Source organism: Mizuhopecten yessoensis, unplaced genomic scaffold (assembly GCF_002113885.1).
Source record: "Mizuhopecten yessoensis strain PY_sf001 unplaced genomic scaffold, ASM211388v2 scaffold9507, whole genome shotgun sequence".
Classification (NCBI taxonomy): domain Eukaryota; kingdom Metazoa; phylum Mollusca; class Bivalvia; order Pectinida; family Pectinidae; genus Mizuhopecten; species Mizuhopecten yessoensis.
The window spans coordinates 145,189-163,180 of NW_018408082.1; the positions used below are offsets into that span (position 1 = coordinate 145,189).

At 38.2% G+C, this 17,992-nt stretch overlaps 1 protein-coding gene across 1 annotated transcript in view; it reads right to left on the reverse strand.

The window, feature by feature from the left end:
* LOC110458255 (calcium-binding protein NCS-1-like) overlaps positions 1-17,992 on the reverse strand; it is a 54,100-nt gene that overhangs the window by 2,709 nt on the left and 33,399 nt on the right. The window contains exons 4-6 of the mRNA XM_021509869.1: positions 7,452-7,541; positions 2,380-2,458; positions 1,982-2,148 (exon numbers count right to left, since the gene is read on the reverse strand). Of these exons, the coding sequence (XP_021365544.1) occupies positions 1,982-2,148; positions 2,380-2,458; positions 7,452-7,541 (336 nt within the window). The remainder of the gene's footprint in view (positions 1-1,981; positions 2,149-2,379; positions 2,459-7,451; positions 7,542-17,992) is intronic.

The window sequence follows — 17,992 nt, forward strand, 5'->3', positions numbered from 1 at the left end:
ACTGATAATGCTAACCCAAATTGAATTACTTCCAATGGAAATTAAACAAATGTTGGTCCAAAATGTGATTTCCCTATATAAACTATAGTAAAGTTTACCCCCTCCCCAGGGGAAAACGTGATACCCAAGGGTTATGAAATTCCCAATTTTGGTAGAGCACCTTAAGACCCTTCCATCTATGAAGAGTATTTGATTCTACCATATCTGGGTCTTGAGAAGAAGATTTTTGAAATTCCAGTCAATTCTACCCTTTTTTGTCCCCTCCCATCAGCCCCGGGGGGTCAGTCAGGGCTCATATGTGCATACCATCAAACTGCTACCCAATACTGATAATGCTAACCTAAATTGAATTACCTCCAATGGCAATTAAACAAATGTTGGTACAAAATGTGATTTCCCTATATAAACTATAGTAAAGTTTACCCCCTCTCCAAGGGGAAACGTGAGACCCCAGGGTCAAGAAATTTTGGTAAGGCACCTTAAGACCCTTCCATCTATGAAGAGTATTTGATTCTACCATATCTGAGTCTTGAGAAGAAGATTTTTGAAATTTTAGTCAATTTGACCCTTTTTGGCCCCGCACCTCAGGCCCCTGGGGGCCGGGGACCAAACCGGCAACTCCTTTTGTTGACCTTTGGCCATGGAAGGTTTCTGCAAAATTTCATTGAAATTGGTTCAAAGGATTTGGAGAAGAAGACGAAAATGTAAATTGTTTACGGACGCACGACGTACGACGAAAGACGACGGACAAAAGGCAATTGCAATAGGTCACTTGAGATTTTGTCTCAGGTGACCTAAAAATGCTGACCTTATAGATTCTATTGACAATTACAAATATCACAAATGATCATTGGAGTTCCTTGGGTGTCCTGTTACAAATATCACAAATGATCATTGGAGTTCCTTGGCTGTCCTGTTACAAATCTATTTTGTTTCTTACATGTTTAGAGCATAATAATGAAATAATACAGATACATTAATTCAGTAATTGCTATACATTTTTTTAATGCTTTTCTCAGCACAGGGTACACATTGTTTGGTATATGTTTTGTTCCTGTGTAACAGAACGGGAACAAGAGGAATATTGAAGTTTTGAACACATTTCACCTACTGTTACCTCGAATATTGGTCCAGAAAATTTATTTCTATATTCCTTTTAGCTCTTAAACCAAGAAAACTAATGACATCAGGCTGCATATTCTTTAAAAGAAGTTTTTTGGACCTTTTGACACACATAATTCCTGTGACCTTTATTGTTGGTCAAGGTCATTTAAATGAACCTATTGTATAGCTCTTCATCCCAGCACTACAGAACAGGCTAAATATCATATTTAATGGGTTCACTATAAGATTTTAACTGAAGAAATGGACACATTTGACCTCTTTTGACCTTGAGTGTGGGTCAAACATTTTTTTTTCAATATCCTCTCTAACACAATCTATTGACATAGTTAATCATTCTAGGCTTTATGGTTCAAAATTATTTAAAGGTTTAAACCTTTTTGACATTGAATATGACTATTGCTCAACGTTATTTATTACAACAAAGTGATCAGTCCTTCATCCCAGCAAACTTTATGTGAAATAGCATGACCCTAGGTATTATAGTTATAAGAAGTCATTTAAAGAAAAAATAATTGATAATGGACATATTGGCTGATGTCATACCACTACCTAAGATTACACTAGGTGAGCTAAAATAGAAAGAAGTCACACTAGGTGTAAACCCTAATTAGTCCTTAAAACATTAGATCATTTGTAATCAACAATCAATCTAGTCCAAATCAACTACACTCTTCTATCCTTTTTAAAAGTATTTGCATCTGAAGTCATCACTATTTACAACAAAGGTTAAAGTACCTATTTCTCAAATTGCAAGCACAAAATTCAAACTAGGGACCTGTAATCCAGACAAATTATCTCACCAACCGATGTCTCTCGTCACCACTGAAACACGTTACACTGATCCCCTAGTACTCACTGTGTCCATCTGAGAGAAGATCTTCTCCACACGTTTCTGTGGTGTGTCTTCATCCTTAGGCAGGTCTAGAAGGTTACCCACCATACTGTAGATTGCATCCACGATGTTGATCATCTCCTCCTTGGTAATGTAGCCATCATTGTCAAGGTCGTATAGGCTGAATGCCCCTGTCAGGGTGAAGGTCACAGTTTAACTAATGAGTTACTAATGAATATACTCAATTAATTTCTGTAACAGCATAGCCTTTCTCAGTTAATCAATGTAAGATAGACACAACACAGCATCAGTTGTACTGAACTCAGCTTCCTCAACATTTGTCCCCATTTTTGACAGCCATAACTAAACATGATAAGAAGAGATCAAACATTGACATGTGTGTATAATGGCTGTGTACTTACAGTCAAGTTTCTCATCCAGAGATCCTCGGGAGGTGATGGACAAAGCACAGATAAACTCCTTGAAGGAGATGTAGCCATCCTAAACAGAACAGTCAGACATTCATCTATTTACTATATATAACTGTAGTCATCCTAAACAGAACAGTCAGACAGTCATCTATTTACTGTATATAACTGTAGAAATCCTAAACAGAACAGTCAGACATTTATCTATTTACTGTATATAACTGTAGCCGTCCTAAACAGAACAGTCAGACATTCATCTACTTACTGTATATAACTTTAGCCATCCTAAACAGAACAGTCAGATATTCATCTATTTACTGTATATAACTATAGCCATCCTAAACAGAACAGTTAGACATTCATCTAATTGCTGTATATAACTGTAGCCATCCTAATCAGAACGGTCAGACATTCATCTATTTACTACATAACTGTAGCCATCCTAAACAGAACACTCAGACATTCATCTATTTACTATATACTGTAGCCATCCTAAACAGAACAGACAGACATTCATCTATTTACTATATATAGCTGTAGCCATCCTAAACAGAACAGTTAGCCATTCATCTAATTACTGTATATAACGGTAGCCATCCTAAACAGAACAGTCAGATATTCATCTATTTACTGTATATAACTATAGCCATCCTAAACAGAACAGTTAGACATTCATCTATTTACTGTATATAACTGTAGAAATCCTAAACAGAACAGTCAGACATTTATCTATTTACTGTATATAACTGTAGCCATCCTAATCAGAACGGTCAGACATTCATCTATTTACTATATATAACTGTAGCCCTCCTAAACAGAACAGTCAGACATTCATCTACTCACTGTATATAACTGTAGCCATCCTACACAGCAAAGACAGACATTCATCTATTTACTGTATAACTGTAGCCATCCTAAACAGAACACTCAGACATTCATCTATTTACTATATATAACTGTAGCCCTCCTAAACAGAACAGTCAGACATTCATCTACTTACTGTATATAACTTTAGCCATCCTAAACAGAACAGTCATACATTCATCTATTTACTGTATATAACTGTAGAAATCCTAAACAGAACAGTCAGACATTTATCTATTTACTGTATATAACTGTAGCCGTCCTAAACAGAACAGTCAGACATTCATCTACTTACTGTATATAACTGTAGCCATCCTACACAGCAAAGACAGACATTCATCTATTTACTGTATAACTGTAGCCATCCTAAACAGAAAAGTCAGACATTCATCTATTTAATGTATATAACTGTAGCCATCCTAAACATAACAGTCAGACATTCATCTATTTACTGTATAACTGTAGCCATCCTAAACAGAACAGACAGACATTCATCTATTTACTATATATAACTGTATCCCTCCTAAACAGAACAGTCAGACATTCATCTATTTACTGTACATAACTGTAGCCATCCTAAACAGAACAGACAGACATTCATCTATTTACTATATATAACTGTAGTCATCCTAAACAGAACAGTCAGACAGTCATCTATTTACTGTATATAACTGTAGCCATCCTAAACAGAACAGTTAGACATTCATCTAATTACTGTATATAACTGTAGCCATCCTAAACAGAACAGTCAGACATTCATCTATTTACTGTATATAACTGTAGCCATCCTAAACAGAACAGTCAGACATTCATCTATTTACTGTATATAACTGTAGCCATCCTAAACAGAACAGTCAGACATTCATCTATTTACTGTATATAACTGTAGCCATCCTAAACAGAACAGTCAGACATTCATCTATTTACTGTATATAACTGTAGCCATCCTAAACAGAACAGTCAGACATTCATCTATTTACTGTATATAACTGTAGCCATCCTAAACAGAACAGTCAGACATTCATCTATTTACTGTATATAACTGTAGCCATCCTAAACAGAACAGTCAGACATTCATCTATTTACTGTATATAACTGTAGCCATCCTAAACAGAACAGTCAGACATTCATCTATTTACTGTATATAACTGTAGCCATCCTAAACAGAACAGTCAGACATTCATCTATTTACTGTATATAACTGTAGCCATCCTAAACAGAACAGTCAGACATTCATCTATTTACTGTATATAACTGTAGCCATCCTAAACAGAACAGTCAGACATTCATCTATTTACTGTATATAACTGTAGCCATCCTAAACAGAACAGTCAGACATTCATCTATTTACTGTATATAACTGTAGCCATCCTAAACAGAACAGTCAGACATTCATCTATTTACTGTATATAACTGTAGCCATCCTAAACAGAACAGTCAGACATTCATCTATTTACTGTATATAACTGTAGCCATCCTAAACAGAACAGTCAGACATTCATCTATTTACTGTATATAACTGTAGCCATCCTAAACAGAACAGTCAGACATTCATCTATTTACTGTATATAACTGTAGCCATCCTAAACAGAACAGTCAGACATTCATCTATTTACTGTATATAACTGTAGCCATCCTAAACAGAACAGTCAGACATTCATCTATTTACTGTATATAACTGTAGCCATCCTAAACAGAACAGTCAGACATTCATCTATTTACTGTATATAACTGTAGCCATCCTAAACAGAACAGTCAGACATTCATCTATTTACTGTATATAACTGTAGCCATCCTAAACAGAACAGTCAGACATTCATCTATTTACTGTATATAACTGTAGCCATCCTAAACAGAACAGTCAGACATTCATCTATTTACTGTATATAACTGTAGCCATCCTAAACAGAACAGTCAGACATTCATCTATTTACTGTATATAACTGTAGCCATCCTAAACAGAACAGTCAGACATTCATCTATTTACTGTATATAACTGTAGCCATCCTAAACAGAACAGTCAGACATTCATCTATTTACTGTATATAACTGTAGCCATCCTAAACAGAACAGTCAGACATTCATCTATTTACTGTATATAACTGTAGCCATCCTAAACAGAACAGTCAGACATTCATCTATTTACTGTATATAACTGTAGCCATCCTAAACAGAACAGTCAGACATTCATCTATTTACTGTATATAACTGTAGCCATCCTAAACAGAACAGTCAGACATTCATCTATTTACTGTATATAACTGTAGCCATCCTAAACAGAACAGTCAGACATTCATCTATTTACTGTATATAACTGTAGCCATCCTAAACAGAACAGTCAGACATTCATCTATTTACTGTATATAACTGTAGCCATCCTAAACAGAACAGTCAGACATTCATCTATTTACTGTATATAACTGTAGCCATCCTAAACAGAACAGTCAGACATTCATCTATTTACTGTATATAACTGTAGCCATCCTAAACAGAACAGTCAGACATTCATCTATTTACTGTATATAACTGTAGCCATCCTAAACAGAACAGTCAGACATTCATCTATTTACTGTATATAACTGTAGCCATCCTAAACAGAACAGTCAGACATTCATCTATTTACTGTATATAACTGTAGCCATCCTAAACAGAACAGTCAGACATTCATCTATTTACTGTATATAACTGTAGCCATCCTAAACAGAACAGTCAGACATTCATCTATTTACTGTATATAACTGTAGCCATCCTAAACAGAACAGTCAGACATTCATCTATTTACTGTATATAACTGTAGCCATCCTAAACAGAACAGTCAGACATTCATCTATTTACTGTATATAACTGTAGCCATCCTAAACAGAACAGTCAGACATTCATCTATTTACTGTATATAACTGTAGCCATCCTAAACAGAACAGTCAGACATTCATCTATTTACTGTATATAACTGTAGCCATCCTAAACAGAACAGTCAGACATTCATCTATTTACTGTATATAACTGTAGCCATCCTAAACAGAACAGTCAGACATTCATCTATTTACTGTATATAACTGTAGCCATCCTAAACAGAACAGTCAGACATTCATCTATTTACTGTATATAACTGTAGCCATCCTAAACAGAACAGTCAGACATTCATCTATTTACTGTATATAACTGTAGCCATCCTAAACAGAACAGTCAGACATTCATCTATTTACTGTATATAACTGTAGCCATCCTAAACAGAACAGTCAGACATTCATCTATTTACTGTATATAACTGTAGCCATCCTAAACAGAACAGTCAGACATTCATCTATTTACTGTATATAACTGTAGCCATCCTAAACAGAACAGTCAGACATTCATCTATTTACTGTATATAACTGTAGCCATCCTAAACAGAACAGTCAGACATTCATCTATTTACTGTATATAACTGTAGCCATCCTAAACAGAACAGTCAGACATTCATCTATTTACTGTATATAACTGTAGCCATCCTAAACAGAACAGTCAGACATTCATCTATTTACTGTATATAACTGTAGCCATCCTAAACAGAACAGTCAGACATTCATCTATTTACTGTATATAACTGTAGCCATCCTAAACAGAACAGTCAGACATTCATCTATTTACTGTATATAACTGTAGCCATCCTAAACAGAACAGTCAGACATTCATCTATTTACTGTATATAACTGTAGCCATCCTAAACAGAACAGTCAGACATTCATCTATTTACTGTATATAACTGTAGCCATCCTAAACAGAACAGTCAGACATTCATCTATTTACTGTATATAACTGTAGCCATCCTAAACAGAACAGTCAGACATTCATCTATTTACTGTATATAACTGTAGCCATCCTAAACAGAACAGTCAGACATTCATCTATTTACTGTATATAACTGTAGCCATCCTAAACAGAACAGTCAGACATTCATCTATTTACTATATATAACTGTAGCCATCCTAAACAGAACAGTCAGACATTCATCTATTTACTGTATATAACTGTAGCCATCCTAAACAGAACAGTTATAACATCAGTTTGATCCTATTAATGGTGACTAATGGTATCATTATAGTAGAGGCCATTATATAGACTGTAAGGATATACATATACATATTACAATGTGTACACATACAATCAATGAATTGTATTAGAACATAGATGTATTAAAACGTAGCAAAAACATTGTTTACCTTATTGGCATCAAATACATTGAAGACAAAACTAGCAAATTTACTGGGGTCACCGTTGGGAAAGAATTGCTGGTAAATTGTCTGAAATTCCTGAAATGACAGAAAGAGTAAAATAGTCACAAAAACATTTACACAACCACCCAATATTTAATTTGCAAGCTGTAATTGCGCAAAATTTAATTAATGCAAGAATGCTGATGGAATGCTTATCCCAACATTGATATCAAATTGACGCAAATATGATGCACAAGTTTCATTCTAAGGATTCCAGAAAAATTAAAATTGAACATTCACTAGCACTCTGACAGGTCGGCAATGGCGCCACAATGGACCTGACTGTTACACTCTCCTTCCCCTAACCTTGATCTTGACCATAAAAACTTTTAAAACTCCTATTGCACATATTGCAGTGTATCACAGTCAAATTTTTAAAAAGGTTTCACTTTCATATTCTAAGATAAGGCTGTAAACCCCCACTCTACGTTTTTTAAGGAACAGTGACCTTGAACTTGACCTTAGAAGCTTTTTTAATCCCTACTGCACATCTAGATACCACAGTGTTTCAATAACCATGTAAAATTTCAAAAAAGGTTATACTTTTTGATAAGAGACCAGGACCGTAACGCTTCCCCTCTATTTCTATCAACAGTGACCTTGTCCTTGACCTTAGAATTTTTTTAATCTTCTTTTCCACATCTACATGTTAGAGCGTATCTCCATGTGGAATGCCAAAAATATTCCACTTTTGATCCTGAGATGTGGAATATAACCTCCACAGCAATGGTACAGCTGATGGGAGACAAGTCGACACTGCAATGGTACAGCTGATGGGAGAAAAGTCGATACGGCAATGGTACAGCTGATGGGAGAAAAGTTGACACTGCAATGGTACAGCGGATGGGAGACAAGTCGACACAGCAATGGTACAGCTAATGGGAGACAAGTCGACACTTCAGTGGTACAGCTGATGGGAGACAAGTCGGTACCGCAATGGTACAGCTGATGGAAGACAAGTTGACACTTCAATGGTACAGCTGATGGGAGACGATGTGGAATATAACCTCCACAGCAATGGTACAGCTGATGGGAGATAAGTTGACACTGCAATGGTACAGCGGATGGGAGACAAGTCGGTACTGCAATGTTACAGCTGATGGAAGACAAGTCGACATTGCAATGGTACAGCTGATGGGAGACGATGTGGAATATAACCTCCACAGCAATGGTACAGCGGATGGGAGACAAGTCGGTACTGCAATGTTACAGCTGATGGAAGACAAGTCGACATTGCAATGGTACAGCTGATGGGAGACAAGTCGCCACTGCAATGGTACAGCTGTTGGGAGACAAGTCGACCCAGCAATGGTCCAGCTAATGGGAGACAAGTCGACACTTCAGTGGTACAGCTGATGGGAGACAAGGCGTTACAGCAATGGTACAGCTGATGGAAGACAAGTTGACACTGCAATGGTACAGCGGATGGGAGACAAGTCGGTACTGCAATGTTACAGCTGATGGAAGACAAGTCGACATTGCAATGGTACAGCTGATGGGAGATAAGTTGACACTGCAATGGTACAGCGGATGGGAGACAAGTCGACACATCAATGGTACAGCTGATGGGAGACCAGTCAACACTGCAATGGTACAGCTGATGGGAGACAAGTCCACACTGCAAAAGTACAGCTCAACGGGAACCAATCTCTGCTGATTGTAGTGTACAGTTGAGATAGATGTCAAACTCTGGACCCTACTCAGAGAAATCTGTCTCTCTTAACAAACTCTGGACCCTACTCAGAGAAATCTGTCTCTCTTAACAAACTCTGGACTGTACTCAGAGAAATCTGTCTCTCTTAACAAACTCTGGACTGTACTCAGAGAAATCTGTCTCTCTTAACAAATCCCAGAGGGTTACAATTGCATGCACATTTTCAATGCATTTCTGCAGTTTAGGTGAACATAGTTTTTATCGATTAAATTAATTGTTATCTTATTTTGAAAAATTCAATCATGCCATGAACCGTCACATTCCCAAATACAACCATTATAGTACCCTGATAAGTGATACATGTTCTCATAAGTTAAATTATCCTGTTCACTCAACTAGTGTCCAATGACCAGGTACTGTAGGGTAAATAAAGAGGTAGTCAGGTAAAACTTGACCTATTTTCTGACCTTGTTGTGAGGTACATGCTATATAATGTTTTTGTGGTATTATTTGCTTTATTGTTAGCAGTTTGTCCGCTACGAGTGACTCTCCTTACAGGGATAGAATCGGTCAGAGTGACTCACCTTACAGGGATAGAATTGGGCAGAGTGACTCTCCTTACAGGGATAGAATCGGTCAGAGCGACTTACCTTACAGGGATAGAATCGGTCAGAGGGACTCACCTTACAGGGATATAATCGGTCAGAGTGACTCTCCTTACAGGGATAGAATCGGTCAGAGTGACTTACCTTACAGGGATAGAATCGGTCAGAGTGACTTTCCTTACAGGGATAGAATCGGTCAGAGTGACTCTCCTTACAGGGATAGAATCGGTGAGAATGACTCTCCTTACAGGGATAGAATCGGTCAGAGTGACTCACCTTACAGGGATAGAATCGGTCAGAGTGACTCTCCTTACAGGGATAGAATAGGTCAGAGTGACTCACCTTACAGGGATAGAATCGGTCAGAATTATCTTCAGAGACATGACTGCAAATGGTAATTTTCAAGTACACAGTGTTCAAAGGGACAGAGAGGAATAATTGACATGAGCTGAATGGGAAGTAATATCATTTTACAGATTAAGGGGACAAATCTGTGCTGATTGTGTATAGCTAAAGAATAGCTAAATGGTGACAAGTCTAAACTGACTGCCGTGTAGGACTAAAGGGAGATAACTATGTGCTGCCTGTACAGCTAAATGGTTATAAATATGTTTTGACACATTCACACAGCATGATTGACAGACTAGCACTTTACTACTGGGATTTAAACCTACACAATTATAATGATCTTGTGCCACTTGACAATGCTTTTCATTACAAGGTTAAATGAGGTCAGTATGCCTTGACTAAACACTTAGCCATCAGGGCTAATTAATTATAATTGATTACTAATGATCTACTGATAATTAAAACACTATTTGGACAGGTAACAACACAATAAGCCATACCTTTGTTCTAGTACAAGTTATCAATTAGGCAATCAGAGACGAGAATATTGCAGTTCAAAGACATTTAATGTAACAAGTCCCTGATGTTACACTTTATTATCATTTTGTCACATTGGATGTTTGACATAGTTTTGTTCAAACCAAAATTTGATATCTTCTTTTCATATCAAATTACATTTTTCTTGTTTGACAGATCACTTGTTAAATGTTATTAAAGATAATACTACTAGCGGAGGAAATATACAGGGGAAGGGCTAGGAGCAGTGTGTGTTAAAGGGAGAGCTGAAGGGAGGAGGGACAGTGTGGGTACAGAGTGGTATGGGGGCAGGTACAGCTGATGTGAAGAAGGGAGAGTAGTGGGATATTACCTGTTAGTAAACCCTACCAAAAGGTACCTTTATGTGCATACTTCCTCTGGTTACCTGTATCCCCTCGGGTTACCTGTATCCCCTCTGGTTACCTGTATCCCCTCTGGTTACCTGTATCCCCTCAGGTTACCTGTATCCCCTCTGGTTACCTGTATCCCCTCTGGTTATCTGTATCCCCTCGGGTTACCTGTATCCCCTCGGGTTACCTGTATCCCCTCAAGTTACCTGTATGTGTATTTCCTTCTCAGGTTACCTATATGTGTGGTCCTTCCACAAGGTTACCTGTATATGAGATACGTATGTTTCCCCGACGGTAACCCTAACCTCTCAGGTTGCCTGTTACCTGTTCAATATTCCTCCTCAGGTTACCTGTCATAGTATTTCCTCCTCAGGTTACCTGTATGTGTTATGTGTTTGTGATACCTGTTCAATATTCCTCCTTGGTCACCTGTCATAGTATTTCCTCCTCTGGTTACCTGTATGTGTTACGTGTTTGTGATACCTGTTCAGTATTCCTCCTTGGTTACCTGTCGGAGTATTTCCTCCTTGGTCACCTGTCAGAGTATTTCCTCCCCAGGTTACCTGTATATGTTACGTGTTTGTGATACCTGTTCAATATTCCTCCTTGGTCACCTGTCATAGTATTTCCTCCTCAGGTTACCTGTATGTGTTATGTGTTTGTGATACCTGTTTAATATTCCTCCTTGGTTACCTGTGCGAGTATTTCCACCTCAGGTCACCTGTATGTGTAACCTGTATGTGTATGTTCTCCTCAGGTAACTTGTATACTCTATCCCCAGTTTACCTTTATGTGTAACCTGTATGTGTATGTTCTCCTCAGGTAACTTGTATACTCTATCCCCAGTTTACCTGTATGTGTAACCTGTATGCGTATGTTCTCCTCAGGTTACTTGTATACTCTATACCCAGTTTACCTGTATGTGTAACCTATATGTGTATGTTCTCCTCAGGTAACTTGTATACTCTATCCCCAGTTTACCTTCATGTGTAACCTGTATGTGTATGTTCTCCTCAGGTTACTTGTATACTATATCCCCAGTTTACCTGTATGTGTAACCTGTACGTGTATGTTCTCCTCATGTTACTTGTATACTCTATCCCCATTTTACCTGTATGTGTAACCTATATGTGTATGTTCTCCTCAGGTTACTTGTATCCTCTATCTCCAGTTTACCTGTATGTGTAACCTGAATGTGTATGTTCTCCTCAGGTTACTTGTATACTCTATACCCAGTTTACCTGTATGTGTAACCTATATGTGTATGTTCTCCTTAGGTAACTTGTATACTCTATCCCCAGTTTACCTGTATGTGTATGTTCTCCTCCGGTTACTTGTATACTCTATCCCCAGTTTACCTTCATGTGTAACCCGTATGTGTATGTTCTCCTCAGGTTACTTGTATCCTCTATCTCCAGTTTACCTGTATGTGTAACCTGTATGTGCATGTTCTCCTCAGGTTACTTGTATACTCTATCCCCAGTTCACCTGTATGTGTAACCTGTACGGGTATGTTCTCCTCATGTTACTTGTATACTCTATCCCAAGTTTCCTTATACTCTATCCCCAGTTTACCTGTATGTGTAACCTATATGTGTATGTTCTCCTTAGGTAACTTGTATACTCTATCCCCAGTTTACCTGTATCTGTAACCTGGGGATAGAGTATACAAGTAACCTGGGGAGAACATACACATACAGGTTACACATACAGGAAAACTGGGGTTAGAGTATACAAGTAACCTGAGGAGAACATACACGTACAGGTTACACATACAGGTAAACTGGGGATAGCGTATACAAGTAACCTGAGGAGAACATACACATATAGGTTACACATACAGGTAAACTGGGTATAGAGTATACAAGTAACCTGAGGAGAACATACACGTACAGGTTACACATACAGGTAAACTGGGGATATAGTATACAAGTAACCTGAGGAGAACATACACATCCAGGTTACACATACAGGTAACCTGGGGATAGAGGATACAAGTAACCTGAGGAGAACATACACATACGGGTTACACATGAAGGTAAACTGGGGATAGAGTATACAAGTTACCTAAGGAGAACATACACATATAGGTTACACATACAGGTAAACTGGGTATAGAGTATACAAGTAACCTGAGGAGAACATACGCATACAGGTTACACATACAGGTAAACTGGGGATATAGTATACAAGTAACCTGAGGAGAACATACACATCCAGGTTACACATACAGGTAACCTGGGGATAGAGTATATAAGTAACCTGAGGAGAACATACACATACAGGCATACAGGTTACACATACAGGTAACCTGGAGATAGAGTATACTCTATCCCCAGTTTACCTGTATGTGTAACCTGTATGCGTATGTTCTCCTCAGGTTACTTGTATACTCTATCCCCAGTTCACCTGTATGTGTAACCTGTACGGGTATGTTCTCCTCATGTTACTTGTATACTCTATCCCCATTTTACCTGTATGTGTAACCTATATGTGTATGTTCTCCTCAGGTAACTTGTAAACTCTATCCCCAGTTTACCTTCATGTGTAACCTGTATGTGTATGTTCTCCTCAGGGTACTTGTATACTCTATCTCCAGTTTACCTGTATGTCTAACCTGTATGTGTATGTTCTCCTCAGGTTACTTATATACTCTATCCCCAGGTTACCTGTATGTGTAACCTGGATGTGTATGTTCTCCTCAGGTTACTTGTATACTATATCCCCAGTTTACCTGTATGTGTAACCTGTACGTGTATGTTCTCCTCAGGTTACTTGTATACTATATCCCCAGTTTACCTGTATGTGTAACCTGTATGCGTATGTTCTCCTCAGGTTACTTGTATACTCTATCCCCAGTTCACCTGTATGTGTAACCTGTACGTGTATGTTCTCCTCATGTTACTTGTATACTCTATCCCAAGTTTCCTGTATGTGTAACTTGTATGTGTATGTTCTCCTCAGGTTACTTGTATACTCTATCCCCAGTTTACCTGTATGTGTAACCTGTATGTGTATGTTCTCCTCAGGTTACTTGTATACTCTATCCCCAGTTTACCTGTATGTGTAACCTGTATGTGTATGTTCTCCTCAGGTTACTTGTATACTCTATCCCCAGTTTACCTGTATGTGTAACCTGTATGTGTATGTTCTCCTCAGGTTACTTGTATACTCTATCCCCAGTTTACCTGTATGTGTAACCTGTATGTGTATGTTCTCCTCAGGTTACTTGTATACTCTATCCCCAGTTTACCTGTATGTGTAACCTGTATGTGTATGTTCTCCTCAGGTTACTTGTATACTCTATCCCCAGTTTACCTGTATGTGTAACCTGTATGTGTATGTTCTCCTCAGGTTACTTGTATACTCTATCCCCAGTTTACCTGTATGTGTAACCTGTATGTGTATGTTCTCCTCAGGTTACTTGTATACTCTATCCCCAGTTTACCTGTATGTGTAACCTGTATGTGTATGTTCTCCTCAGGTTACTTGTATACTCTATCCCCAGTTTACCTGTATGTGTAACCTGTATGTGTATGTTCTCCTCAGGTTACTTGTATACTCTATCCCCAGTTTACCTGTATGTGTAACCTGTATGTGTATGTTCTCCTCAGGTTACTTGTATACTCTATCCCCAGTTTACCTGTATGTGTAACCTGTATGTGTATGTTCTCCTCAGGTTACTTGTATACTCTATCCCCAGTTTACCTGTATGTGTAACCTGTATGTGTATGTTCTCCTCAGGTTACTTGTATACTCTATCCCCAGTTTACCTGTATGTGTAACCTGTATGTGTATGTTCTCCTCAGGTTACTTGTATACTCTATCCCCAGTTTACCTGTATGTGTAACCTGTATGTGTATGTTCTCCTCAGGTTACTTGTATACTCTATCCCCAGTTTACCTGTATGTGTAACCTGTATGTGTATGTTCTCCTCAGGTTACTTGTATACTCTATCCCCAGTTTACCTGTATGTGTAACCTGTATGTGTATGTTCTCCTCAGGTTACTTGTATACTCTATCTCCAGTTTACCTGTATGTGTAACCTGTAGGTGTATGTTCTCCTCAGGTTACTTGTATACTCTATCCCAAATTTACCTGTATGTGTAACCTGTATGTGTATGTTCTCCTCAGGTTACTTGTATACTCTATCCGCAGTTTACCTTTATGTGTAACCTGTATGTGTTTGTTCGCCTCAGGTTACTTGTATACTCTATCCGCAGTTTACCTTTATGTGTAACCTGTATGTGTATGTTATCCTCAGGTTACTTGTATACTCTATCCGCAGTTTACCTTTATGTGTAACTTGTATGTGAATGTTCTCCTCAGGTTACTTGTATACTCGATCTCCAGGTTACCTGTATGTGTAACCTGTAGGTGTATGTTCTCCTCAGGTTGCTTGTATACTCTATCTCCAGTTTACCTGTATGTGTAACCTATATGTGTATGTTCTCCTCACGTATGTGTATGTTCTCCTCGGGTTACTTGTATACTCTATCCGCAGTTTACCTTTATGTGTAACTTGATTGTGAATGTTCTCCTAGGGATACTTGTATACTCTATCCCCAGTTTACCTTTATGTGTAACCTGCTTGTGTTTTCCCGTCTAGGCATTCTTATATAATAATGTACCCCTCTTCTCCAGGTTACCTGTATGTGTATCTAGTCCCTCTAGGTTACCTGTTAGTATATCTAGTCCCCCTAGGTTACCTGTAAGTGTATCTAGTCCCCCTAGGTTACCTGTAAGTATATCTTTTCACCCTAGGTTACCTGTAAGTATATCCAGCTCTCCAGGTTACCTGTAAGTATCTCTAGTCCCCCAGGTAACCTGTATGTGTATCTAGTTCCCATGGTAAAACCTGTATGTGTATCTAGTTCCCCAGGTAACCTGTAAGTGTATCTAGTCCCCCAGATTATCTGTATATGTATCTAGTCCCCCAGGTAACCTGTAAGTATATCTAGTCACCCTAGGTTACCTTTAAGTATATCCAGTTCTCCAGGTTACCTGTAAGTATATCTAGTCCCCCAGGTAACATGTAAGTGTATCCAGTCCCCCAGGTTACCTGTAAGTGTATCTAGTCCTCCAGGTTACCTGTAAGTATATCTAGTCCTCGAGGTTACCTGTAAGCGTATCTAGTCCTTCAGGTTACCTGTAAGTGTATCTAGTCCCCCAGGTTACCTGTAAGTGTATCTAGTCCTCCAGGTTACCTTAAGTATATCTTGTCTCCCAGGTTACCTGTATGTGTATCTAGTTCCCCAGGTTACCTGTAAGTGTATCTAGTTCCCATGGTAAAACCTGTATATGTATCTAGTCACCCAGGTAACCTGTATGTGTATCTAGTAATCTAGGTTACCTGTATTTGTAACAAACCCCCCTAGTTACGAGTACGTGTATCTATCCCCCCCCCATTACCAGTATGCATATCCCCCCCCCCCTCCCCAGTTACCATGTGTATCAAGTCCCTGAGGTTATCTGTTTGTGTAGCCTTAAATTCAAAGTTATACAAAATATAAACCAAAAGAAAAAGAAGTTTTAGCTTATGTCTTAATTTATTAAAGTGGATTTCTAATGAATTATTACAAATTGAATGACAACAGTGTCAGTTCACTCACGTGTTTGACCCTTACAATGAATATTCCTTTAATTCACATCTATTGAGTTAGTCTGATGTAACAATAAAGACTCCTAAAAGAGTTGTGTGACATGTACAACCACTACAATAGTTGTGTGACATGTACAACCACTACAACAGTTGTGTGACATGTACAACCACTACAATAGTTGTGTGACATGTACAACCACTACAACAGTTGTATGACATGTACAATCACTACAACAGTTGTGCGACATGTACAACCACTACAACAGTTGTGTGACATGGACAACCACTACAACAGTTGTGTGACATGTACAACCACTACAACAGATGTGTGACATGTACAATCACTACAACAGTTGTGTGACATGTACAACTACTATAACAGTTGTGTGACATGTACAACCACTACAACAGATGTGTGACATGTACAACAACTCTCTTTTATTACTTCAAAATAAACTAGACACTGTCCGGGAACTTCCTATATAATTTGGTGGTCAACTGGAAAGGTTAGGATGTTAAATAGCAAGTTTTCACTGATTACTAGACCTTTTAATGGTGAAAGTAAAAGCATGATATATCACAGATGATCTGGACAATTCAAACACATTGTTTTCCTAATAAAATGCTTCTGTAAATCATGACAGAAAATAAGAGGCCCCGAAGGCCGGTATCTCTCACCTTAATATTTTATCAATCATGGCAAAATCCTCTCATTAAATATAATATATAAAATATTTTCCAATTTGGGGTCTGTCATGCCAGGGGGGCAACACTCTTCCTTTGTACAAAATTTGATTCCCTATTTCCAAGGTACCTTGTAGTAAATTTGGCTGAAATATGATCAACTCTTCAGAAGGAGTAAGCTTTCAAATATTTAAACACTCAAATTACCCCGTTTTATGCCAAGCTCACATGGGAGCTACAATCTTCTTTTACAGAACAAGTGATTCCCAGGTCTAAGGACCAAAGATACTTCATATTTAATGTGGCTTTTCAAAGTTACAGCCGAGGCTCTGATTCTTCAGACGCCTGGGCTAAACCTGGTAGCATGATTGTGTTTGTCTCTTAATGCTCTGCAAGCACGTTTTGGATTATAGGAAGGCGATCCTCGACCATTTTCATGTTTTGGCCCAAGGACTAAGTCTCCAGGAGCAGGTGTGGATCTCAGGGCTAATTCTGGTAGCATCACTGTGTTTATCTCTTCATGCTCAGCAATTTTATATATTTATGGTTATGGGGTGGAATCTCAACTATTTTCAGGTTAAGACGAAAAGACTTGGTCCCAAGGGGCCAGCATGACCCCTTGGGCATTTATGGAAGCATAAGTGCATTATTCTCTTCATACTTAGCAAATGGATACATTTTTATAGGGTGAAAACCTTCACTGTTTC